The sequence below is a fragment of the Olea europaea genome, chromosome 9 (assembly GCF_002742605.1).
Source record: "Olea europaea var. sylvestris chromosome 9, O_europaea_v1, whole genome shotgun sequence".
NCBI lineage: Eukaryota > Viridiplantae > Streptophyta > Magnoliopsida > Lamiales > Oleaceae > Olea > Olea europaea.
This window is the reverse complement of record NC_036245.1, coordinates 1,841,898-1,868,365: the sequence shown is the minus strand read 5'-3', so window position 1 is coordinate 1,868,365 and position 26,468 is coordinate 1,841,898. Positions and strand designations below refer to the sequence as shown.

The following is a 26,468-nucleotide window of genomic DNA, read 5'->3' as shown; positions in this document are numbered from 1 at the left end:
TGTGCGTGTGTTTATATATATATATATATATATATAAATACCAGATGCTTACAAGCAAGCTACTCAATCTGATTGGCTATTCTTTGAGTATGAGATGATTAGCCTTTACCTCTTCTGATACAGTCCGTGAAAGGGAAATGTTTGTGGGGAAATTTATTTCCATCCTTTTCTTAGAAAAGCTCTAATTTTGTTAACACAGTTGTTGTCCTTGTTGGAACAAGGAACTCATTTTTGAGTAAACATATCAGGATTTAGTCTCTTGATGGTAAATTTTGTTTAACTCGTGTCCTGCTTTTACATCCCAATCATTCAGGTCTTCTGTCTCCATGTTGAACCAGAATTATTTATTTATAAGAAAAAACAAGGAATTGTCAGGATATAGGAACTTGTTAACCGTAGGATAACAAAATTTTTTCGATTGTTCTACTTGTAGGATCAACTCTGTCACAATTGAGTCCAGCTCAGCCTGGTCACGATTTTGGTGAGGTCTTGGAAGTTAGAAATCTCATTCAGTCAAAAGGATACTTCAGAGGATCTTGCATTAGGTGGGATCATGTACTCGATGGAGTTATGCATGGCGATCTTGCATTATGCGCTCTTGGTGGACTTATAAATCATTTATCCCGATTTAAGGTAAACCCACGCACTTCAATTTGCTACATTGATCCGGATTTCAAATATTAGTATCTGTTATGCTCATGCCTCATGGCTATACATACCTTGGTCTTGAGCAGTTAGATGATGCCCTCCGTAACGGTGATATTATACCATATGAAGTCTACAGGGGTTGCCTTAGAATGGATGGCCAGACGCTAGTCAATCTTGAAATTTTCAATAATAATGCTGATGGTGGCCCATCAGGTGTGTAACTCTCTTTTTCTCAGTTTTATCTTTTCTTTTTTCCTGCAGTTTCTGTTGAGCTTTATGTTGTCCTATTATGAAAGTGAAATTTGTGCGGATGTAGGCACTTTGTACAAATATCTTGATAATTGCATGACATCACCTGGAAAGCGGCTCTTAAGGAACTGGATATGTCATCCTCTCAATGACGTTGAAAAAATAAACAGTAGACTTGCAGTAGTTGAGGAGCTGATGTCACATTCAGAAATTGTGTTACTCCTTGCTCAATCTCTTCGCAAGCTTCCAGATTTGGAAAGGTTACTTGGGCGTGCAAAGTCCAGCATGCAGTCTTCTGCTTTACTATCATTGCCCTTGATAGGCAGCAAAGTATTGAAACAGCGAGTGAGTAGTACTATAAAATTGTTCATAGTATATGCACGATAGTATCTACTACTGTTGATCATCAGTAGCTGCTTTCTCTTTGTTGTTGGTTGAGAAAGAATTAACCTCTTTTGATATTTATTTAACTGCTGCACAGCATGAAATATTATTGAATCTATTCTCTGTGGCTGCAGGTAAAAGTGTTTGGGTTGCTAGTTAAAGGCCTACGAATTGGGTTGGAACTCTTGATGCTTTTGCAAAACGAAGGAATCATGGTCTCGTCATTGTCAAAAGTTGTATGCCTTCCTATTCTAAGTGGAAGTGATGGGCTCGACAAATTTCTTACCCAATTCGAGGCAGCTGTAGATAGTGAGTTCCCTAATTATCAGGTTTGATTTATTTTTAACTTTTTTGGTTCGAGGATTTCAGAGGTTAATGGCTTATAACTGAAGACCGAAAGTATTTAGTGATACACAATGCAGAAATCATTCTTGGTTGGTTAAAGTGTGTATTACTCTAATGCATCATATTTACTTTTCATATCATGGAAAGTGCATTTTCTAACTTGCTTTAATGAAGCATATAGTTGTATGGTCTGTTCAACAAATGCAGTTTCAACCAGAGGTTATCGTGGATAGAATTTCATAATAATCCTTTAGTGATTCTTCTACGTAAAACAATGTATGTTCTTTCTTGTTTTCCCTCCTAGACAAAACAAATATTTTTGTATTATCCCAATAGATCTTAGGGAAAATAGATTTGAAGCCATTGATTCAATTTTCTCGATAATAACATTAACTGTGATAAAAAATCTTGTTTACTAAATTATAACCCCTCGACTACTGCAGAATAATATGGATTAATGCATTCTGTAATTTGTTGACACTTGATCTCTACTCCAGTGTTGAATGCTAATGATTTCACTTAATGAGTGTTTTTTGTCTGATTGATTTTATCTGCGCGTCTCTTGTCTCTCTTAAAGGGAAAAAATTTCAATTAGATACAACAATTGATTTCTTATTCTTGTTGCGGACAGGACCATGATGTCACAGACTCGGAGTCTGAAACATTAGTAATTCTGATGGATTTATTTTTGGAGAAAGCCACCCAATGGTCTCAAGTCATACAGGCCATAAACTGTATTGATGTACTAAGATCTTTTGCAGTCACCACAATTTCTTCATGTGGAGCTATGTGTAAACCTATGATTTTGCCTCATTCTAAATCCACAAACTTGTGTGAAGAAACCACAGGCCCTATACTTAAAATGGAAGGGCTTTGGCATCCTTACACCCTTGGTCAGAATGGGGGATTACCAGTGTCGAATGATATCCAGCTTGGAGGTTACAGAAATGATTATGCTCCCTGCACATTGCTTTTGACTGGGCCAAATATGGGTGGAAAGTCGACCCTTTTACGTGCCACTTGTCTTGCTGTAATAATGGCTCAGGTTCTCTTCGTTATATTTTCAAGCTGTTGTTTTCTCAGATTTTATTGTTTCCCCGAGTTTCGAATTTAACTTGTCATGGTTGTATGAACCTTATGTACTGCAGCTAGGATGTTATGTGCCTTGCGAAATTTGTGTTTTTTCACTTGTAGACACCATATTTACTCGGCTTGGTGCCAGTGATCAAATCATGACAGGCGAGAGTAAGTTTTTTCATCATATTAGATTTATGTGAGTTTATAATGGGAAAGTTCCAACAATTCTTAAGGATATTTGAGTTTTATCTTCATTTTTCTTTACAAACAAAGTCTAAACCTTGAAATAAAGAAATAAGGTAAACCTATGAGACTTGAAAAAGGGGTAAAGGAGTCCATGATTCCCATTTGTTCTTGTGACATCATATTTGGAAGAATATAGCTGGATAAAATAGTAAAATCATTATGGCTGAGAAAAGTCAGATTTGTGCATCTTGTTGCATTCCTGGTGGCTGTTATGGATTATTTGTATGTTCAGCACTGCTAGAATCAAGAACCGTGGGGAAGTCATGCAATTTTTACATGCAAGGAGACAGAAAGAAATGTGTATACACCTTGCTTCCATCTACTCATGCAGTGTTATTCAATTAAAATGAGATTGTAGAGATAGATTTTTGGTTAAGTGAGACACAATGAGCATATACATCTGTGATTTTGTCAAGAATAAAAAGATGATTACTACTTCTTTATTATTTATTTAGAAGTACACCATTCCTCCATTTTTATTGAGAATTGGTTTGTGTTATATTGGTTTTCATACCATGCTCCGTGCAGATTCATTCTCTAGCTTTCCATCTATTAACAAACTATAGACTATATTCATCATTATTATCTTCACTATAGATTTAAATTTCATCATTAGTCCACTCGACCAGAACGACACAGTAGAAAGAGTGAAGTTTGCTTCTTGTTTTTGCGATGTGTCTGCTTAAAACATCTATTTTCTGTAGGTACATTTCTGATTGAGTGCACAGAGACAGCATCGGTCTTGCAAAATGCTACGCATAATTCTCTTGTTCTTCTCGATGAATTGGGTCGAGGAACCAGCACGTTCGATGGATATGCTATTGCATATGCTGTGAGATTTCATTTCTTGATTTTACTGTTTTCTCACACTTTGTTTTCTTCGTTCTTAATGCGAAAGGTAAATATGTTTTTTTCCAGGTGTGGGGCTAGGTTTCTGGAAAATGTCATTTTTTTCCTTAGGAAGTAATTGCTAATAATACTATTGGAAACGTTCACTTCACTTATATCAGTTTAAGTGCCTGTTTGATTCCCTTTAATTGGAGAGAGAATATGTTTTGAATAATATTTTTAGGAGAATGTGTGGTTAAAAAATAGGGAAAAATTTTGGGAAAATGTGTAGTATATTATATTGTGTGAATGTGTGGTTGAAAATGATCATGTAGCAAATCATAAGGCAAATTAATGGGAATTAAACAGGCGCTAGAAGAGATGGCAATTCATGGGGGCATTGTGAATTACTGTGGAGAATTTGATGCTGTGAATAACTTGTGCTATTCATTGTTGACACTTGCCTCTATTTGTATTCCTTTAAAACAGAACTCTTTAATTCTCATACTTATTTTTAATCACTCCAAGCCGTACATACTACTTCATCGAATACGATTTTCTGCAAAACTCTATATGTATTTTTGAGATCGAATATGAAATTTTGTTTACTCACTTTAAATTAAGAATCCATTTTCCTTCCTTTCCTACTAGGATTGGAATATATTTTACATATCCATACGATTTAATCTTTCGCACAATAAAATATTTTGCATGTAAATTCAATTTTTTTTTTTTACTTTTTGATCACATATTTATCAAAAAATAACTATTCAAAACATCATTTATCTTAACATGGCCTTCAGACGGGCTGAATTTAGTGCATTTTGTCCAGGTACTGCGGCATCTAATTGAGAAGGTGAATTGCCGATTACTGTTTGCTACACACTATCACCTTCTCACTAAGGAGTTTGGTACTCATCCTCGGGTTGCATTGCAACACATGGCCACTTCTTTGATACCAAAATCTGAAATGTCTTCTGGAGTCGAGCAGGAGATAGTTTTCCTATATCGACTAGCCTCTGGAGCATGCTTAGAAAGCTACGGGATGCAAGTAGCTCTCATGGCAGGGATTCCTCGACTGGTAGTTGAAGCAGCTTCAAAGGCTGGTCATGTTATGAAAAATAAGGTTAGAGAAAGTTTCAAGTCAAGTGAGCAAAGGGTAAAGTTCTCAACACTGCACGAAGAGTGGTTGAAGGCCCTTTTAACAATTTCAAAGTCAGATGATAATAATTTTGATACTGATGCGTTTGATACATTATTTTGCATGTGGCATGAGCTGAAAACCTCTTATAAGTCACTTAATTGAAAAGGGTCTTGTTATATTTCTTATGATGAAAGAAAAACCCAGTTTTGTCCATGAATGGTTGGTTCTATCTTGTATAAATGATGACCATGTAATGTGATTGATATCAGTGGTAGCCATAATATTGGATTTACTCTTGAATGGAATGCAAGAAGTAATTATTATCTCGAGGCCATGTTTGGCTATTCTTAAATAAAGTGGAAGTTACTTTTAAGTAAATCTTATTTATGACATTAACCATTAAAAAACGTTTTTGTTTCAAAATTTAAACATAAAAATTTCAATTATAAATAAACAATTAATTTTTCCTTATTGACCAGCATTGAAAATGTGTTACTTATTTTGACAATGGGCTAAAAGTTACTTTGTTTTATTATTATTATTATTATTATTATTATTATTATTATTATTATTATTATTTATTTTTTCCTCTCTCGCAAGAAGTAACATACTCAAACGTGCATACCAGAAAGTTGGGGAAATACATGGAAATGACCTTTTCAAAAGGGTTAGTTTTTCAAAATGACCTTTAGATATTTTACATATCAAAAATACCCTCCATTTAATATTACATAACAAGGCATCATAATATAAGAATCTTCTATTTTAGTCCTTAAAAATTTGGACATTGTTTAAAACTTGATAATTTTTACATGATTTATTTGATTCATATTTTATTTGATTTTTTGATTTTTTTTTCGTTCTAGTAGCACCCCTCTAATTGGTATTAGAGCCATAGTGATCATAAGAAAACATATAAAAATAGATTACCTAAAAATCTTTACATTTAGATATTGCAAATAAATAAAATTAATTATTGAAAAGATAAAGGAAGACTCAAAAGTTTATGATTTTAGAAATTATTGAAATTTATAAAAATAGACTAAGGTATCAGGTAAAATACAGTTCTAATATAGAATGCTATATAGAAGAAGATAATATAGTTAGAACATATAGTAAAGACATAAAAGAACTATTAGAAATTTTTAAAGTAATTAAAAATTTACCCATAGAAATAAAAGAAAAAATAATTAAAAGATATTATTTGAAGAATATTAGCATATATATATATATATTAGAAGAAGTCCAAAGTAAAATAGATTTCATAGTAATTAAAAAAAAAAAAGATTATTATGGAAATAAAAATAAGAAAAATAAATAATTATTATAAATTAGAAGAAGAGAAAGGTAGTTATATATTTCTAAAACCTATTAACAATAAATTAAAAATAATGACATTAATAATAACTAGAGAATTACCTAAAGAAATAAAGGAACAAATATTAGAAAAATTAATAATAGAGTCAATAAAAGATAGGTATATATATATGAGAAAATTATTGATATATATTTAGAAGAAGAAATTAATCTATATTATAAAGAAATAAAAGTATGAGCACAAGTGATAATACACATAAAAAATTGAATAAATTACTTTTAAAAATGGATAAAATACAAGAAGAGATAAGAAATATAATGTTAATATCAGAAGAAAGGAGAATATCAAAAATAGACAATTACCAAAATTAAAATGTGAAAGAATAAGACTTGAAAGTAAATATTTTACTATAGTAAAGAAAGAATTAGCAGATCCAGAAACAGTTGAGAGAAGATTTGAAAAAATAATAGATAGGAAAGAAGATAAAAGATGCAAATTATCCTATATGTTAGAAATAAAGAAAAACTAAAATGTCAATAAATGAATACATGGAAGAATTAGAACCATTAATAAAAATGCTAATAAATGATATACAAGATTTGAGAAATGAAGTAAAAGAAACAAGAAATGATATAAATATATTAAAAATTGAGATTAGAGAATTAAAAGAAAATAATAAGAATAAAGATAAGAAAATAGATAAAAAAAACTTATAGAAAAAGAAATGACTCGAATGGGAAAGAAACATATAGAAAAAGAAAATATAGTAGTAGAAACAGGAAGCATGGATGATGAATTTAGGAAAAATATATTACCAAAGATATTAGAAGAAGAGGAGGAATCTAGAGAAAAATTATTAGGAAAATTAAAAATAGAAAAAAAAGAAGATAAAAATGAATGAAGAATTAGATTTACTAATAGAAAATTTTGATTAATTAAGTCTAACTGATATAAGTGAATACCAAGTTTTAATGAATACTGGAGGAGGACCTAATCCAGCAGGAACATCTAAACAAGAATTACATGATACAGATGAAAGTTATGCACCCATATATAATAAACCATATAGACAATTCTATGATAAAGTAAGAGATAGACAACCACCTAAAGGAAATAAATATAAAGACAGATTTGAATTAAATGATAATTATGATAAACCAATTAATCATGGAGGAACAAAATTAGATTTAAATTGCAAAATAGATACCAAAAAAGTCTTATTAACTTGGGCAGATTCAATGATATTATTCTTTTTATATAATAAAGATGATACATGGGAAAGTACTGAAAGAAGAATAGATTACTTAATAGCATCCTTTGAAGGAGATGTTAGAAATTGGTGGGAAGGAATAAGTAATAATACAAAAACACTAATAAAGAGAAATGTACAAATAGAAATAAAAAAAAAAAATCAGATAGATAAGGTATAGAAAAATTAGTAGAATATATTTCAAATGAATTCTTAGGAGAAAATTGGATAAGAAATACTGAAAGAGAAGAAATAAGAGAAAAAGATAATGCTATGATTAAACTAATAAATTTAACAATATGTGATATGTGTAAAATTAAATAATATACTTGTGAATTTAAAAATTACTATTATGTTCAATTTTATAGTAATGAAAACCAAGAAGTATACCAAGACATCTATTATAATAAGTTAGAAGGTTTATGGGGTATATATTTTAAAATAGAATTTGAAAAATATGTTAGAAATAATACTGAAATACCTAGAATTTTAAGTTCAAGAATAAAAATTTTATTTGAAAGACTTGCATATATATGTCAACAAAGACAATTAATGAAAAAATTAGGAAAATTAACTAGAATATGTTGTGAAAACATGAAAACCCCTGTACAATGGGGATGTAATCCTGAAAGAAGAATAAATAAAAGAAAGTATAAAAATAAAGAATTTAAAAAATTTAGAAATTTTAATAAAAAATATATAAAACCTAAAAGAAGATATTATAAAAGAAATCCATATAATCCACAGAAAAATAAGAATTATAAGAAAAATAAAAGTCAATGTAAAAGTTGGAATTGTGGAGAAATAGACTAGAAGTCCTGATTGTGATAAAAAGAAAATAAGAATATTACAAAAAGAATATTTAGAAATAAAAGATGAATTAAGTGAAATATCAGATATTAAAAATATTATGATCAAGAAGTATATATAAGTCAGACGGAAGAAGATGAATCAGGATCCGAATAAAGAAATTGAAGAAATAGAAAGTAATAACATAAATATACAAGAATATGAAGGAAGATATTTTTGAAATTCTATTCAATAAGTTCAGAATATGATGGAATTGTTTATTATCCAGTTGAACATATAATCTCAATTGTATATGTTGCAACTAATTTCCAAATTGATATCACAGAATTTAATAGAAAAATTCCAACAGTAACAAAGTCATGGATCAGACATAGGAGAGCACTTGGGATAAAAGTCATATACAACATTGCCAAAAATTTGTTTGATAAAAAATTCTCATGCTTGTACCAATATGAAAATTGGATGCTGATATCTAATGGAGGATATGGAAAAGCAGAAATTTTAAAAGATTATATTACAAGATTTGATATACATCAATTTTCAGGATATCCTACCACTATAAAAGAATTTTGCCAGTTAAGGGAGCGCCCCAACTGCATGTGAAGAAATAAAAGAAGAGGACAAAGCACCTTTTGACAAAGGTGTATGAACGACAATAATACTACATGTAAAGGCATTGAAGATAAGGAGCACTAATAGAAAAGATGTTCTTTGGATGGAAAAGTAGAACCAACATGTGAAGATGTAGGCCAAAGGAAGAAAATAGAAAGGCAAGTATGCCTTTGCTGATGTATTCAATGATGTAATAGAATCTCAAAAACTTGTATAAATAGAGATGTCTTGCCATAGATAGAGGCATCTCATCCTATCTTGAAATCTCGTGTTGTAAGCAATAGCCACTTTTATAATCATTTTCAGTTAGAAACACCAATTTTTCTGGAAATCTCTTTGTACCAAATATAAATCTTGTACCAATTCCAGTAGAAATAAAATTCCAATATTTTGATATCAATATGAGTTTCTAAACCTTTTTCCCATAGATTCTTGAAAGATCTAATAAAAAAATTCCTTCTTATTTTAGCAAAAAAGAGAGTTTTCTTTAACAAAAGTCTAGAATTATATTTTTTAGAAGTTGATACAGCAGCTGAAATAGTAACAATTCCGTGAAGGCAAGAGGCCGTTAAATGAAGCAATTTACAAATTCAGAACTCGAAGGTCACTCGGTTCTAAGAACACAGGTCTAGACCAAACCAAAGGTAAAACTATTAAACTTTTGCTAAAATTAAAATGAATATTTTTAAAATTTTAAAAGAATCACAGGGATAATTGCATAATGATTATTTTTGATAAATGCCATGATATACAATTGAAGGATTAGATAATTTATTAGAAAAAATGTTAGAAGAAATAAAAAATATTATATTGCAGTTAAAAAATACAAATTTACCATTTGAAGAATATAGTATTTTACTTAACAAATATGATTTTTATGTTGCAGATTATTCTTATTTATTAGATCATAAAATGATTTTGTATTCAAATATCCAAAATAGAGTAAATAGAAGATAAAATGTTTAAAAGATTAGGATATATGTTGTAATATAGAAAGAATCATTTCATTAAGAGTAATATAAACCTTTCCATAAAAAGGAATAGTGATGGGCCAATTAGGAAATTGCCCTAAAAAGTTGAACCTTTGCAATTTTACTTGAAAGATAAGCTTAGGTAAACATGCTCTTGAGGACATTAAAAAAACTATCAGCAATTGCATCTGTACTGCCAAATAACGTTATTTAAAATCAGGAATTGCATGTTACTCTGATTGGTAAGCCACACGAAATTCTAAATCAATGGAATGCAGCCGATAATTTCGAAAGGAGAAAAAAAATTCGTTACTTGCAATATAGTACACAAAATTCATTCTCAATTACATTCTGTGCTGTTGTAGTTGAGCTCGTCGAGCTTTGCAGAAGGTGAACTACTCCACGAAAATTATAGGGATTCTGTAGTCATCTTCCCAATATCCTGGAAACTGACAGAGAACCAAAATAAAAAATAATAAATAAATAAATTAGTGTCCATATAAAAAGTTACCTGTAATGAACTCTTTTAGCATGTTTGGTAATGTGAACTCGATAAGAATGGCGTAATGTGAACTTGATAAGAATGGCCAGTATTTAAGAAAAATAAGAAATAAAATTTTATCTATTGTATTCTCTAATCATATCCAATCATTCGTAAAGTATGCGCTTTTCCTATTATCATAGCAGCCAAATACACCAATTATTACTTCAAAAATACCTAAAAGTAAGAATGATTACAGAAATAACCCGTATTAATTAAAGCATTTAATAACAAGAAATAAGAAAAATGAAAAAGAAAGAACAAGTGATTTAAGGTGTTTCACTCTCAACGTGAGAGCTAGTGCACTCGGTGTCGCTACAAAATTAAACAGTGAAAGACAAAATGCAATCAGTAGCATAAAAACCAACAAGATGCATATATTCTATACAATAGAGAAAGAGCAATATAAGTAAATGCAAAATGGCGGCACACATATATAGTTGTTAAGAATAAGACTAATATGAAACAGAAATGTGTTAGCTAGGATATCGAGCACATGGTGACTATGACACTCTTCAGTGTCTTGCACCGAGAACACTATACTCCAATCAAACCTGTGATTCACAAGATCGATTGTCTGCTCCTGATTACTATTTCCCATCCAATCACCGGGGAATACAACCAAGTCGAGAAAATTAAACTCTGTTTTCAGTGCTTAGAATTCCCTACAGTTCCCTCTGCACATTTCCATGTCACAACAAAAATAACTCAGCAATTTCCAGATGACTACATAATCAGCAAGCCAAGAAGTAAAACTAATTACAGCATATGAGCATCTCTGGTTTAATTTCAATGTGCAGCCAACTTTCTTTACTAATTCAGGTCACATATGATTCGTGTGAACCCACCATTTGCCAATGTATTTAGCCAACCCAGTAGCTGCAGCCCATTTACCTCTCTACTCAACAAGACACATTCAGTTAGTTCTTCATCAACTCTACTTTTCACGTCTCAATTGTTCTTTCATTAATACCTTCCGCCTACCTACAATGTTATTTGATTTATTCTTGGTGATTTTTTTTGATTTATTGTGATTTATTTATTTTACCACGTGACCTATGGTCTTCTGAGAAGTCCATTTCTTCCAAATTATTATTATTTAACAAAAATAGTTTTTGATCCACTTTTTCAGCCCTTTATGATATGTATATTTTCTGTGTTACAAATTTATCAAATCAGTTCTCATGTTGAAACAAATTGGAGCATAGCCAAAAGAAAGATGTTTAAGTTCTCAAAACGTAAGAGCAGTGACTGAATTTCATGGATGTGCCTGTGCTTCCATGCAATACTAAGTGCATGTATGGCAGCGACAGAATTTCATGGATGTGCTTGTGCCCCCAGTTTGGTAGCAATTTTTCACCCTCAAAAATTAACTTTTTGACCATTATTTCATTATTCTAACCGTCATTTTTTACTTCTTCACTCACAGGTAGAACCTACTTTTCTCTATAACGGTCAAAAAATCAATTCTCATAAATCACTACTGTATAGGCCCTAAGCATGTTCTGACGCATGTTTCCTAAGCTAAGTATAAATAGAATTTTATGTCAGTTTAATACATGTCATTAGTTCTGCATGGCTTTTGCAATCTCCTCTTGCAAAAGGAAGACTTAATAAATGCAATAAAACTTTTAATTTGGTAGCTTTTGGATGGCTTCTGCTGATTACTTAAAATTCTTCCAAAGTGTTTTTGATCCCAATGATGTTTATCTACATCTCTTATTTTCATATTGCTAGAAGAAATATATACAGCTTTATTGACTAATATTATAGTTGGAATATTATAGAAATGTCTGACCTAGGTCTAGAACTCTCTCTTTTTCCTTTGACATTATTGGCAGGCTGCTTATGATTAGGCCATTTTCAAGAATTAGACAGACTGCATTTCTAGATTACGAGATTTTTCAATTACTAATAAAATGAAATATTACCAATCTTCATGCAAAGAGGGTAGATGGTTTGTCTCGTGAGGGATAAAGAGAGGAAAGATTTAGAATCAAATGATTCAAGCCAAATCTAGTGCTCTTTACCAGACCATGGACATACCAGATTTTCACTTTTTTATTTACATTCCAGGAAACAGGTCTATGCAACTATCCAAGTATTACAGGGCTAGGCAACCCAAACATTTACAATATCAATATTGTTTATGTACCATTATTATAACTAGTTTACCTCGGACCTATAATAATTTTACCAAAGTAGTTTATTCGCTTAAATTTATGTCACAACTCAAGTAGTGTGCTACTCTAGCACTGGACGATGCCAGAACCAAATAATCAGCATTGTGAGCCATACAGATATAATATAGTATGTTAACACACGAATCGATTAGAACAATATATGATAATATCACATTTTAAAGCACAAGTAACAACAAAGGCAAGAACTATGATTGATAAATTGCCAATGTCATAATATATTACTACAATGACATATTATATAACAAAAGCAACCAACAGAAGCACCCAAATGTACCACAAAACATTTCCATCTCCTTAAGGAAGCATGCTTTCCTTGTCTTAAAAAGACTCTTATGCTATGAAAGAGTTAAGGTTACCTGCATCACCCCTTAAATTGTCCCCAGAAAAATCAATATTATGGTTGTCATCATCCTCATCATCTTCGTCATCACTGTCATCATCATCATCCATATCTCTTACTTTAGCAATTTCGGCCTGTGCATGCTCAACAATCTGCTTCTTCTGTAACTCCAACTCCCTCTGAAAATCTTGCCTCATCTTCTCCAACTCCATCATATGCTTCCTCTTACTGTCCTCAATCTTTTCATATATCTCTCCAAACCTCTGAATCGATTCGGCCAACAACTTAGCCGACTCTGCTCCTTCCTCCTCGTCTCCCAACTCTTCCTCCTCCCCATCCTCTTCGTCTGACTGCCCTGGACTGTCCCTCATTTCATCCAACAAATTAGACCTATCTAAGTACACCCGTGGATTCATAAACACATACTCCCCTGAGTCGATCCCACACCCCAATCCACAATGACCTCTAGTCCTCATATTCAACAAAACATCCATTTTCTTGAAGAACGCCCACTTGCTCGCATGCCCACTTTCCACTTTGACCCTCTCTTTCTTGTACTTGTTCTTCAGCACATCCAACTGGCTCCTACACTCCATCTCTGTCCTCTCGACTCCACTCATCTCCAAAACCTTCTCAGCAACCTCAACCCAATCCTCCGTCCTCAAACTTCTCCTCCCTAACTCCATATACCTTTCCCCCCAAACCTCCAACAACACAAAGCTCTCCTCCTCACTCCACATTCCGTTTTGAGGGACAAACTCATAGTTCGAGACGAAAGACTCCAACTTTCTTTTCTTGGGGTGCCTCTTGGATTCCTCATAATTATACAGTTGCCCATTTTCAGCAACATTTTGATATGGGTTCTCTTCATCTTCATCAAAAGCATTGTCGTCAAACTCAATTTCGTTCTGGGAGCTGTATGAATGGGGAATAGAGTTTCTCATTAAAACTTTGATCTAGAAATTCAGTGGTGGTTCCTTTGGTAGGATTTTTGTATATAAATATATCAAAACCTATACAATCCTAGGAATTGAAAATAAAACGCTAATTTGGGCCGAATTTACGGTTTATATTTTCCCTGATTTCTAGTGGCGGTAGGGTTTTGCTGTTGAAAGGGAAAAATTAGAATTGGGTTACAGTTCACAAGCGGTGTGCTTTTGACGGAGTTTTTTTGGGGCAGAATAAAGATCCAATATTCCTTCGGGAGTGAAGTCACTCAAATTTGAGAGAAGTTTCATTTCAGCCACAATTTTTATTTTTTGTTCCAAACTCAATGCTGAAGTTTTAATTTTCTTTTATTTTGGTAACTAAACAATTTAGTGAATAAATTTGACATTTTCTTTTACATGACAAGTAGATTTTCATATGTGATAGTGCATATTTTGATAAAGCGCGTAGGTCGTTCCATATTGCTACAGTTGCATCTATCAATTTATACAAATTTGAAAGTGTCTTGTTAGGTCTGGACGCGATTTGATTTATGTTGGTTTTGATTCAGACCTGAAACCGAAATCAAATTAATTGATTTAGGTGAATTTCAATCCAAACCAACCACTCTAACTCAGTTAAATTGAACCGAACTTATTTGGTTTGGTTTGTTTCGGTTAGTCGGTTTGGACTTTTAGTCCAGATTGAATTTTAAAAAAAATTGTCCAAAATTTGCCTTAATTATATTACAAGAACTAAAATAACTTTATATTACAAGAATTATTAACTAAAAAATAAAATCAAGTTAATAGAGACAGATCAACAGAAAAATTAAGAATTTTTTTGCCTTTTTAGGCATTATGTAATATGATTGTCTAAGTAGGAAAAAGTTGCTAATTATAATATAATGAGCTATTGAAAGGAAATTTTAGTACTATTACTTATCGGCAACATTATAGATTGTAGAGAATCGAGATATAGTTATGAGATTAATGCTTATCTTTTTATTTTTATTTTTATTTTTCTTTAAAAAAAAAGATAAACAAGTGGGTTGGGTTGATTTCGTTAACCAGCGGTTTGAGGCTTCAAACTATGTCCGAACCAACCTACCATGGTTTTGTTTAAAAGAAAACCAAACAAAACTAATTACTTGTGTTAAGCTGACCCGAGTTGGTTCGATTTGATCGATTTTCTGATTTTTTTTTTTTTTTTGCTCAGGCCTATGTCTTGCCATTATGTTAAACTTCGTGTTTCAATAGCATAACCATAGGATTAAGAATGGTAGTTTGATCGTAGTTTGCACTACATCAAACAAATTTCAATATAAGTTCGCTTAAGAAAGTCCATTTTGCCACATAAGACATGTTAAATTTGTTGGGAAATAAAATGGATTAAGGTAATATATATGACAGGATACGAAGCATATGATTGCAAACAAACAACAAGATAAAATGCAAAGAATTAATTAGTAGAGAAACGGAGTATTCTATTAATGATTAATATGTAGAAAATAAATATAATAACTGTGCCTAGACAATTATTATATATTTCAATAATATAAAATTTATGTAAAGAGTTTAGTATTTATTAGGATGCATGTCAAACACTAGAAATACTCCAAAAATAGACACAAGATACAAAATCATGTGAAATAAAGGGAAAAAAATTCTTCAAAAAACCCAACCTAATTAATTTAGGTAAAAAAATCAACAATCTCCACCTTGACTTAAAATTCGGTACAACAAATGAAACTCCAAATTTCTCCATCTAGAAAAATAAATCCGACTGTAATGAAAATATGAACTCTTCAACAAGAATCAAACTTTCTATAACACAAAAATACTCTTCGTCTTCCATGACATCCAATACGAATACTTGAACCAAACATCAAGTTATCCAAAACTCACAAAAAAATTAAAAATTATTAAACGGTGTTGAAACACACCATGTAGTAAAATCAATCCAAATGCTTTCACGGAAGGCCTCTGACTAGTCTCAAACCTTCAAAAAGGATAAAAGCACGTGCAACGGAATGAACATCCACGTACCTATCTCCAACGGGTCTATTCCTAACAGTTAAATACGTTGAACTCATAGATAATGCGGCAAAGCGGAATTACCCATATCTTCCAAACTCGATTGAGTAGAATCTTTCAACGTGAATCACAAACCAAATCCTAAAGATACAGCACCAAAATTGAATCTCCACCATGGTATTAAATCCGTGTTGACTTTTCTTCACAAATTTTTCTCGACCTTACATTATGTATAACTGGGACCTCTTTAGCCCCTTCAATACAACACGAACATTATTTTGAATCCTTAAGACTCCATAGTCCACAGAACGTGCACCCTTTTGAATCAAGATTACTCAACGAAATGAGATTCTTCTTCAAGTCTGGAATATGTCCAACGAGATCAAGTGTTTTACACGTTCCATCCACCTGCTTCAATCTAACTCTACCAATACCAGCTACCCGATTGTCTTTTCTTCTTGTAATAAAAACAAACCTGATTGCTAAAATTTGACATCGAGTTACCCCTTCTTTGATCACCATGAACAACAAGGCCTTCTCCATCTCTGATCTCAGATCCTTCTAGGTTTTATTTTTTCTGTTGAAAACAAGGTATCATACGTATCTTCAATGGTGAGAGTGTCATGATTATACAAGAACGTATCTTTAAACGAAGTAAACGAAATAGGTAGTGAGCACAAAAGGATTAAGGCCAAATTTTCTTCATCATACTTTACCTCTAAAGTCTCTAAATCAACGATGATCTTCTTGAACATAATCAGATGATCTTCCAAAGATTCGCCTTTTCTATACGATGAGAATACAACCCCTATTTCAGACGCATTTTGCTTGTTAGATTTTTAGTCGTGCACAATTACTCCAACTTCAACCACAATGCAGTTACTGTTTTCTCCTTCAAAATGTGTTGAAGAATCTTATTAGAGAAATGAAGATGTATTTGTGAAAGTGCCCCATGATCGTTCAGTTGTTTTCTTCCTTGTCTAAGTTGTAGGTATTTTGTCAAATCCTAACAACGTATCATTTAAATTTATCTGTGCGATCATAGCTCGCATTTTCAGTTGTCACAATGATAATTCCATATTGCGATTCGAGAGCAAAATTTCATATTTCATGACTACTATCAATAACAAAAACCTCGAACAAATCACAACCAATAGCTCTGATACCACTTGTTGAGAAATAAAACAGATCAACATACTATAGATGACACGATATGAAATATATGATCACAAACAAATAACAAAATAAAAGATAAAGAATTAATTGACAGAAGATCGGATTATTTCATTTAGTTGACTAATATGTAGAAAATAAATATAATAATTGTGCCAACACAATTTTCTATATTTAAGTAATACAAAACTTGTGAAAAAAGAGTCTATTATTTATAGGGTTGCATGCCAAACCTTAGAAGTACTACAAAGATAAAAACAAGATAAAAAATAATGTGGAATAAAGGAAAAGATATTTTCTCAAAAATCCAACATAATAACCCAACAAAATTATGTGAACGAATAGTTATTGGTGACCAAATTAAAGTGAAATTGTAACTTTATTAATGACTTTAAAAGAAAAGTTGACTAAAATAAAACGTCTCTCAAAGTTTGGCGGACTCTAATGTTTTTACACTTTGTTTGTATCCTTGTGTTTTTCTTCTTGGTTCGAGACATTTTAGTTTGATTAGCCAATTTTATCTTTGTTAAATTCCATGTAGACAAAAGTTTTAGACTTCTATCTTGCCAAAACAAGGAATTTGACACTATTCCTTGTCTTGTTTACAAGAACATACAAATATGTCGTCAACATTACGAACAACCATGATAGAGTTTCAAAAAAAAAAGTGAATACAGAGGTACTACTGCCATTACAATATATAACACGTAATAGACATTTAGCATGAACATAAGGGTATGACCTCATGTCACGACTTAACATTTTGGTCAAGCTGCATGACCTCTCGTATGATGCCGCCACATTTCTCATAACACACCATTTTATCTTCTCGATTGCATATTGGTCATAATACTAATACTAAGAATAACCACACATGTAGGTGGTTGTTTGTACAAAAAGAACATTTTATGATAGTTAGGTCGAGACTTGGACGAGAATTTAAATTTATCCTTTTACTCAAGTATCTAAATTGTACTTCACACTATTGAAAAAATGTTTTCCACAAACAGCGTCACAATTATATTATGTTATAGGAAGGAATCTTTAGTGAGGTGGTCACACCACATGGATTGTGCTATCGCCCAGTGTCGAGGTGCCACCTCGACGGGTGGCCTACATGCCTTTGGGGTGTGTGGTGGGCCACCCATAGAGGTGGCGTACCCTGATAGGGCGATCACACCGCCACATGGTACGACCGTCCTATTAAAGATTCTCTCATATTATAGGGGCATCCTAACCATTAATTTATTTTTCTTTATTGTAAGAATATAATTCAAGTAAAAATTGTTGTCACATTATATTATCTAGTAGCAAGTGCTGAGTTGATTAAAGAGAGAAAAAAAAATGTCCACAACAATATGTAGAATATCTCTACACGGATGGATTATCATAAGGTTAAACACTGAATAGGAAATTCTAAATCTGTTTGGTGAGCCTATAAAGATGTGACCATAGCTAACATGGTGTTGGACAAATATTAATAAAATTTTCGATCTTCAATTATGCAAAAGTTAGAATTTTATTCTTGATTGAGTTGAGGGCGATTTTGTAGTTTGCAACTACCACCGTCAAGTGCAATTGCAAATTTTTATCATACGTGCTTAATCGAATGAACCTAAAACTTTTTTTTTTTTTTTCAAGTTTTAGTCTTCTTCTTGCTCAATACGTCTACATCCTAATTTCAAACTAACTCATCAAAACGAGAAAACTTCAACTTATATGCCATTAGAATATTTCATGATACAACACTTCATAGAAAATCGAATACATTATAATAAAACACCATTTACTACATGATAAGTGTATTTTTCCACACTTATTTAGTTCACAAATATGACTAAATTATGATCAAAGAGTTTGAACTATTGCTTAATTCTATGTAATTATGTTTTGTAAGACTATATTGATGAATGTGGTTGAATTCAAGAGAAAAGAAACAAAAAAGAACCAAAAAGTAAGAAAATTCAAAGTATGAGGACTTAGTTGCAACATTTTAATAGTTGATTCGGATCATAATATGAATATTAAAGATGTTGCGGGTTCAATTGAATGTAATTAGAAGTCAAAGGGTTGAAAATGCAAGAGAAAGGACTTGAAAGAATAAAAAATCAACTTCGAAAGCTAAAATGCAACATATAAAAAAAATTTTGCCGGCGCGACATCCCAGTTATAAATGCCGAGCGATCGTCCAACATGATTTTTTAATTATCGAGAAAAAACTATTAGCCTGAGCGACTACCCGAGTTTTGCCTGGACGACAACCCAAGCCAATCGCGACGAGAAAATTTTGTTTCCTTTTCTGAATGCAATTCTTATGGAAACAAATTTTGGGAAGTCTTGTAAAGCCCTAGGGACGTCCAAAAACATAGACGACGCATTATATATTATTTTGAGAGGATTTGAAGAGAAAGAAAAAGGAAGAACAAGAAGATCCAATCCAAGATTCAAGGTCTCACTTTAAGAATTTCAATAGGGTAATATATTTTCTTGATTTTTATTGTTGTGTTTTTCTTCTCATCGTGTTATGCTAGAAAAATCTATACTATGAGATCGATTAACCTTGTAATGTGATATTTAATTCTTTGTTCCGTATTTTGACATTAAAACACGTATTGATTTTTTGAATGATTTATATGCATTTAATTGCTTTCATGATTATTGGCTTGTAATTGTGTGAGTTTTGGTAGTTTATTTCATCTATTCGAAAAAAGACAAATAATTTCGACAAGGTATAAATCACCGTAGGGTCCGATAGGGGATAGAAATATACATCCATGCTTTGCGTGAATCTCTAAGTACTCACAAAACTAAATGCATTCTCGTATATTTGCATCTGTCATAGAGATATAGGTTGGTGGTGTATGAGAATAGGTTCAATGCATCTCGAGAGAGAGTATTGGATAGATTTAGGAGTATTGATTTTTCAAAATGTCATCGTGTTGTCAAAGTGTGGAATTAAGGTGAAATTGAATATTACTTGAGAATTCGTGATCCTAGTATATCTCACATTCATTGAATACATTTAACCTGAGTCTCAAACATCAAATTGCATTTTAGTTAAATTAAACGTTGTTTTGCATATCATACCATTCAATTCATAATATTCGTACTTTAGCTTTGCATGTTATTTAATATGTTATTCAAGCATTCGATATGTTATATTAAATTTTAAATTAATAATTTCAAATAGAGTATTTTCGATATATTTCCGCTTAAATTAGATAGAGAAAGTTTCGGTAGCACTTCGAGCTTATTTTAATTTAAAAATAATATAATAATATGGAAAAGAGTTCGGAGCGTTACACACAAAATTCAAAAAAGAAAAAATCAACTTTGAAATCCCAAAGTATTCTTATATCTCTGTAATTCAATCCCAACCTTTCTAACAATTGAAATATATGAAATTGATGAGATGAAAAAACCAATTGATTCAAATTTGAAATATGGAGTAGAATTATGCAAATATTAGAAAGGTTAGGGTTAAGCGAAAATATGGAGTTGATGATACGAAAATGCCATTGATTGTTTTATTGGGTTTGAAGTTCACACGACATTTTAATATAAAATTTAACAAAAATATGAAATGTTTTTGTTTTTGTTTTTGAAATAATAATATGACCATTTTGCCCTCACTTGAATGGTCAAAAATGAGTCAAATATTGAATTTCTTGGTCAACTGATGGACAAATGGATGAATTTCATCCACGTGTCCTCCATCTCCATGTTATTTAAGGCATGGAACCTTAGCTGAAAAAATAAAAGATTTGGGTATGCTTTAATATTTTGAAAGGTTTGAGATCCCAGCTGCAATTGTTCAAAGATTATATGCATATTTCGAAATTGGAATGCCAAAGCTTGTTGTTGTCGAAGCCTCAACGCTCACATCTTGCAAATATTTTTCATCTGTTTTGCGACTTGCGACTGCTGATTAAAATGATTCGAAGGTCGCCGCATCTTCGGACGCTGTTCAAATGTATCCCTCTACGCTCTCTGATTTTTTCTTCGTCTTCAGCATTTTCTTCTGCAACTCATTTAACCCAGAAAGCACAGCCTTACAGAACGCCCTTCAAATCGTCAGCAAACATTGATCCACTCCTCATAAATCGCTTGTGCAGAGAGCAGAAATTTAATGAAGCCGTTGAAATCCTCTGCCAACAAAAGCGATTAAAGGACGCGATCAGATTACTAGAAAACCATGTTCACTCTCCATTTGCCGCTATTTATGCGACGATTTTGCAATTGTGTATTGAAAAGAGAGCTCTGGAAGAAGGCAAAAGAGTCTGTATGCATATTAAAGGCTCAAATTTTGTACCTGGAATTTTTGTTTCAAATAAGATTCTTGATTTGTACTGTAAATGTGAGAGTATTTTGGATGCCCAGAAATTGTTTGATGAGATGCCCGAGAAGGATTTGTGTTCTTGGAACATTTTGATTTCTGGTTATATGAAAATTGGATGGGTTTTAGAAGCGAGAAAGTTGTTTGATGAAATGCATGAAAGAGATAATTTTTCCTGGACTGCCATGATTTCGGGTTATGTGAAACACAATGAACCTGAAAATGCGTTAAAATTGTACAGACTAATGCAGATAAATGAAAATTGCAAGAGCAATAAGTTTACAGTTTCTAGTATTCTTGCAGCTTCTGCTTCATTGAAGTCTTTGAGCCTAGGAAAGGAGATTCATGGTCAAATTATGCGTAGTGGGTTGGATTCTGATGCAGTGATATGGGGTGCTTTATTGGATATGTATGGGAAATGTGGGAGCATAAATGAAGCGAAACACATTTTTGATAGGACGATGGATAGGGACATTGTTTCATGGACAACTATGATTGATAGATACTTTGGAGAGAGGAGATGGGAAGAAGGACTCTCGTTGTTCTCTGATTTATCTAGTTCTGTGATAAGGCCTAACGAGTTTACATTTGCCAGTGTTCTGAATGCCTGCACACATCAGACAGCAGAGGAGTTGGGCAAACAGGTTCATGGATACATGATGCGAGTTGGATTTGACCCGTATTCATTTGCTGCGAGTGCACTTGTTCACATGTATTCCAAATGTGGTAATGTTGAGAGTGCACTTAAAGTCTTCAAAAATCTGCCGAGACCTGGTTTGGTTTCATGGACTTCTTTGATTAACGGGTATGCTCAGAATGGTCAACCCCATGAAGCTCTTCGGTTGTTTGAGCTCTTACTTAAATCAGGTACTCAGCCTGATCACATTACTTTTGTTGGCGTTCTTTCCGCTTGCAGCCATGCTGGTTTAGTTGATAAAGGCCTTGAGTATTTCTACTCAATAAAAGAAAAGCATGGATTATCTCACACAGCGGATCACTATGCCTGTATGATTGATATCTTGAGTCGAGCTGGCAGATTTAACGAAGCTGAAGACATTATCAAGGGAATGCCCATAAAACCCGATAAGTTTTTATGGGCTTCTTTACTTGGTGGCTGCAGAATTCATGGAAATTATGAACTTGCAAAGCAAGCAGCTGAAGCCTTGTTCAAAATTGAGCCCGAGAATGCTGCTACATACGTTACCCTTGCCAATATCTATGCCACAGCGGGCAAGTGGAATGAAGTGGCAAAGATCAGAAAATTAATGGATGAGAGAGGAGTTGTAAAGGAACCTGGTATGAGTTGGATTGATGTTAAGAGAAAAGTCCATGTTTTCTTAGTTGGAGATGAATCACATCCAAGATCAAAAGAAATATTTGAGTTTTTGGAGGAAGTTTCAAAGAGAATGAAGGAGGACGGTTATGTTCCTCACACAAACTATGTGCTGCATGATGTGGAAGAGGAGCAGAAGGAGCAAAATCTCTCGTATCATAGCGAGAAACTTGCAGTTGCATTTGGAATAATTACCACTCCTCCCGGAACTCCTATCAAGGTCTTCAAGAATTTAAGAACATGCGTTGACTGTCACACTGCCATTAAGTTCATTTCTAAGATTGTCGAGAGAAAAATAATCATACGAGATTCGAGTAGGTTCCACCGTTTTGAGGGTGGAATCTGTTCATGCCAAGATTATTGGTGATTCTCATCTCTCATCTATCTCTCATTTATCATGATTTTTGATTCAAAATGAGAAAGGAAGGTGGGTGTTTATCTCCTCAATTCCGTCCCTTGTTGTATTAGCTAAGTTAGTCTCCTGGGCGATTGTGGCATCCGGTTGATTGAGTATCCTTACCGTCTAATATTTAGCGACATGAAGTTTAGAAGCTTGTGAGAATTTGTCCAATCATAGTTAAATGCCAACGAATGATAGGTTAGCATCCAACAACACAAACTTTGACCTGGCTTCATTCCCAGTTTAGCCAAATTTGATTAGTTCAAGAATGAGTGAAGGGTCGCGGTCATAATTTGAAATGATATCACCAGCTTGCCATTGATTCTATTCATTCTTGTCTATGAAGCGGGTTCTGGAGTGTCTTTTTCCTTTACAAACACTGGTTTTCAATCATTTGGTGAATACCTCTGCCAGTATGGAATCCAAAGCACACAAATGATCCGAGGCATTGGAATGGCAAGTAATCCAGCGTCTGAATATTCTCGAGCAGTTTGGAATGGCCCGTGCTCTGGAAACTTTTTGTGGAAAGGCATATGGAGCCAAACAATGCCGGCCACTTGTGGTGCCATTTTATCCCTCTTCCTGGTGTGTTTACCAGTATCTCTACTCAGATGAAAATCATAATCACCTTGCAACACTCAGATTACGAATAAATTAGGAGCCAGGAAACCACAGGCAGCCTGAGCCGTACTGATTCTGTCAAATGCAGAGCAAGCACTGCAGCCATTCATCGGGCTATGCATCTAGTGATGATGAGGAAATTGCTTGTGTAAATGAATCCTTTACTTAGCCTCTCCATCGGTCTGGCCAAAGCTATGCTCTCTGGTGATCTATATTCATCTATATTGTGTAAATGATCCAAGGACTGACAGAGGCAGCAAAATTGATGAGGCCAATCTGGATGTTCCAAGAACATAAGGGTATGTTTCATAATTTAGATTGGACAAGGTCACTGTCAGTCAAATAAAAAACAAGACAACTTTTAATAATAAAAAAAGAAGCATAAATATGAAAAAAAAAAATTATACAACCATGCGAAACTAGTTAAAACGATTTAATATACAATTTTATTTATTTATCTATTTATTTGTTCTGAATAAAAGATGGTAATGAACAATTTAAAAGTTTTTCGAAAATTTTGAATAAAAAAGCATATATAGTCATTTTTAACTTTTGTACAGAAAAAAATCTTTTAAAAACTTGAATTTAAAGTCAAATGAAAGTTTTTTTTTTTTTTTAAAAAAATAATAATAAGCTAAAGTCAAATAAAAAACTTAAATATAAAAACTAATAAAGCGCGTCTACGAAAGATAAAAGAAATGAAGAAAAAATTCAACCATTTAGAAATTGAAGAGAAAAAGGCGTCTAGGCTCGAAGCGAGGCTTTTTACCCAAGTTTCGAACCTATGCGAACATTTTAGAACACTGATATCAAATATCTCACTAAACATTCGTGCCAAGTAGGAATTTTAACATCACAATCCATATGATGAATTATGTCCACATTGTACCAGTTCACACGATTTTACTCTTAGACTTGCACCCAAAAGGCTATCACTCGAAAGTGACTCTTTCACTTATAAATCAATCTCATTTTCAGTCCACATGTGGATATGGGATTGTGTTTGCTATTATGACCTCACCTTATGGTCCCAACGTCCTAGTTGGCAACACTTCTGACTACACTTTGATCTCTGATAGAAATTTCGATATTGTTCTCTTTGAACATATCCAGCACAATTTATTCTTGAACTTTCATCCTAGAAGCCTAGTACTAATTAAGTATGATCCTTCCAATTCTTTTCCCCAGGCAAATAAGAGACTGAGGTTGCTACATGATTCTATTTAAAATTGAATGACCGACCGACTAGGTGGTATAACTTAAAAATGGGTGTTAAAATTCGTTGAGGTAAATAAAACAATTAAAATTCAGTGGTAGAGTTCTATTGCAATTGGCGCAACTAACCCATTAGAACAATAAGAGCTATGCAAAAGGAAAAATTACGTCAAGTTACTTTACGATTAATTTAATGAATAATGTACCACTGCAACTATAAATATTAAGATTCGAAGGACATGTTTAATGAATGCTTGTCTTTATATTTAATTTGGAATAAATTTATTTTGTCAATTATGTGGTATTTTTATTTGTTTTTAGACAACAGCTTCGATCCCAGTCTCGTGATCCTATTAACTTTTCTGAGTCAATATCCAAACCCATTTTCAGAATATTACTACTAAAAGGAGAACACAATTCAAAATCAGAGAAATCGCCAGATTAAAGTCACAACACAGCTAGAAAAATGGATGAACCCATCAAACTCATTATGGTAAAATAATTTCTACAAAATTTGAAGTCTCCAATACTCCCACAAACCACCCCGCTATTCCCTATGACTTACTCGAGGTCACTCGCCTGTGTACACACGTCCATAAGAGATCTGTACAGAATGCTATACACAAGTGAAAAAAAAAATTGAAAAACAAATGTGGCCCCAAGCGTTGAAGATTTATTGTTCAAAATCAACAATTAACGTGTATGGAATGAAAAATGGGGAGTTGGCTAAAATTGGGCTCAAGATACTACCATGTGACCGCATGGTTATCTTGGCCATGCAACCGAGGCCCCGTGCGACCGCATGGATTTGTACCATGCGGTCGCATGGTACAATTTTTTTTATTGTTAGAGGCCGTTTTCTCCCATTGTAAATTTAAATTTGGTGACTTTTGACTTATAGTTTGGTACCATTTCGTGAAAGTGATGTATGCCTATATATATTGGATCCATGTTGACCATTGGGAGCGAAATAAATGCAATTAAGGGAAAGGTCCCCGACTGGTAGTATGATACTTGTGCCACGGTACATGTATCATATGACAAATTTTTGTTCAAAACATACAATGAAGTGGATGGAGATCAAGAGATCCAAATGAGTAACGAGGTGCGGTCCAAAGTAATTGGAAAAGGAATTGTAGAAATTATTTTCACTTCTGTGAAAAATGTTACTCTCACAAATGTACTATATGTTCCAAATATGAATAGGAATTTAGTGAGTAGAAATCTTTTGAGAAAATCGGGCATTAAAAGTGTTTTTGAGTCCGATAAACTTGTATTATCATTTAATGGGAAATTTGTTGAAAATGACTATTCATGTGAAGGAATGGTCAAACTTTGTATTATTGACAATGAAATAAATAAAGTTGATTTTGCTTACATGATTGATTTATTTTCTTTATGGCATGCTAGGTTAGGTCACGTAGGTAAAAGTATCATGAAACGCATGAGAAATTGTGACTT

General features: G+C 32.8%; 3 protein-coding genes across 7 annotated transcripts in view; 2 read left to right on the top strand and 1 right to left on the bottom strand.

Annotated features, from left to right (window-relative positions):
- LOC111399384 (DNA mismatch repair protein MSH7) overlaps positions 1-5,246 on the top strand; it is a 10,577-nt gene extending 5,331 nt beyond the window's left edge. For both annotated transcript variants that reach the window (XM_023026660.1, XM_023026661.1), the window contains exons 10-17: positions 434-633; positions 735-861; positions 965-1,242; positions 1,416-1,610; positions 2,258-2,671; positions 2,775-2,871; positions 3,654-3,781; positions 4,610-5,246. In XM_023026660.1, the coding sequence (XP_022882428.1) occupies positions 434-633; positions 735-861; positions 965-1,242; positions 1,416-1,610; positions 2,258-2,671; positions 2,775-2,871; positions 3,654-3,781; positions 4,610-5,083 (1,913 nt within the window). In that variant the 3' untranslated portion in view covers positions 5,084-5,246. The remainder of the gene's footprint in view (positions 1-433; positions 634-734; positions 862-964; positions 1,243-1,415; positions 1,611-2,257; positions 2,672-2,774; positions 2,872-3,653; positions 3,782-4,609) is intronic.
- Positions 5,247-10,070: 4,824 nt separating this feature from the next.
- Positions 10,071-14,125, bottom strand: LOC111399382 (trihelix transcription factor ASIL2-like). Of its 4 annotated transcripts, XR_002703647.1 has the most exons (3): positions 12,983-14,125; positions 10,977-11,099; positions 10,071-10,330 (listed from the first exon to the last, which is right to left on the bottom strand). XR_002703647.1 is itself a non-coding variant. In XM_023026658.1 (2 exons), exons 1-2 carry the CDS (start codon positions 13,908-13,910, stop codon positions 10,308-10,310), a joined length of 951 nt encoding a protein of 316 aa, XP_022882426.1. In that variant the 5' UTR covers positions 13,911-14,125; the 3' UTR covers positions 10,071-10,307. The 4 variants fall into 4 exon arrangements, 2 of the variants coding, with proteins under 2 accessions (XP_022882426.1, XP_022882425.1); XR_002703648.1 differs by lacking the exon at positions 10,977-11,099 and having other exon boundaries at positions 12,901-14,125; XM_023026658.1 differs by lacking the exon at positions 10,977-11,099.
- Positions 14,126-20,916: 6,791 nt separating this feature from the next.
- On the top strand, positions 20,917-23,463 carry LOC111399381 (pentatricopeptide repeat-containing protein At4g37170). The gene has a single exon (XM_023026656.1). It carries the CDS (start codon positions 20,928-20,930, stop codon positions 23,136-23,138), a length of 2,211 nt encoding a protein of 736 aa, XP_022882424.1. The 5' UTR covers positions 20,917-20,927; the 3' UTR covers positions 23,139-23,463.
- Positions 23,464-26,468: the final 3,005 nt, after the last annotated feature.

Coding starts and splice junctions, on each gene's coding strand:
- LOC111399381 (XM_023026656.1), top strand. CDS start 20,928: ATGCATATTTCGAAATTGGAATGCCAAAGCTTGTTGTTGTCGAAGCCT.
- LOC111399382 (XM_023026657.1), bottom strand. CDS start 13,910: ATGAGAAACTCTATTCCCCATTCATACAGCTCCCAGAACGAAATTGAG. Junction 11,100..12,982: donor CAATTTAAGGGGTGATGCAG/GTAACCTTAACT, acceptor GGAAATGTGCAG/AGGGAACTGTAGGGAATTCT.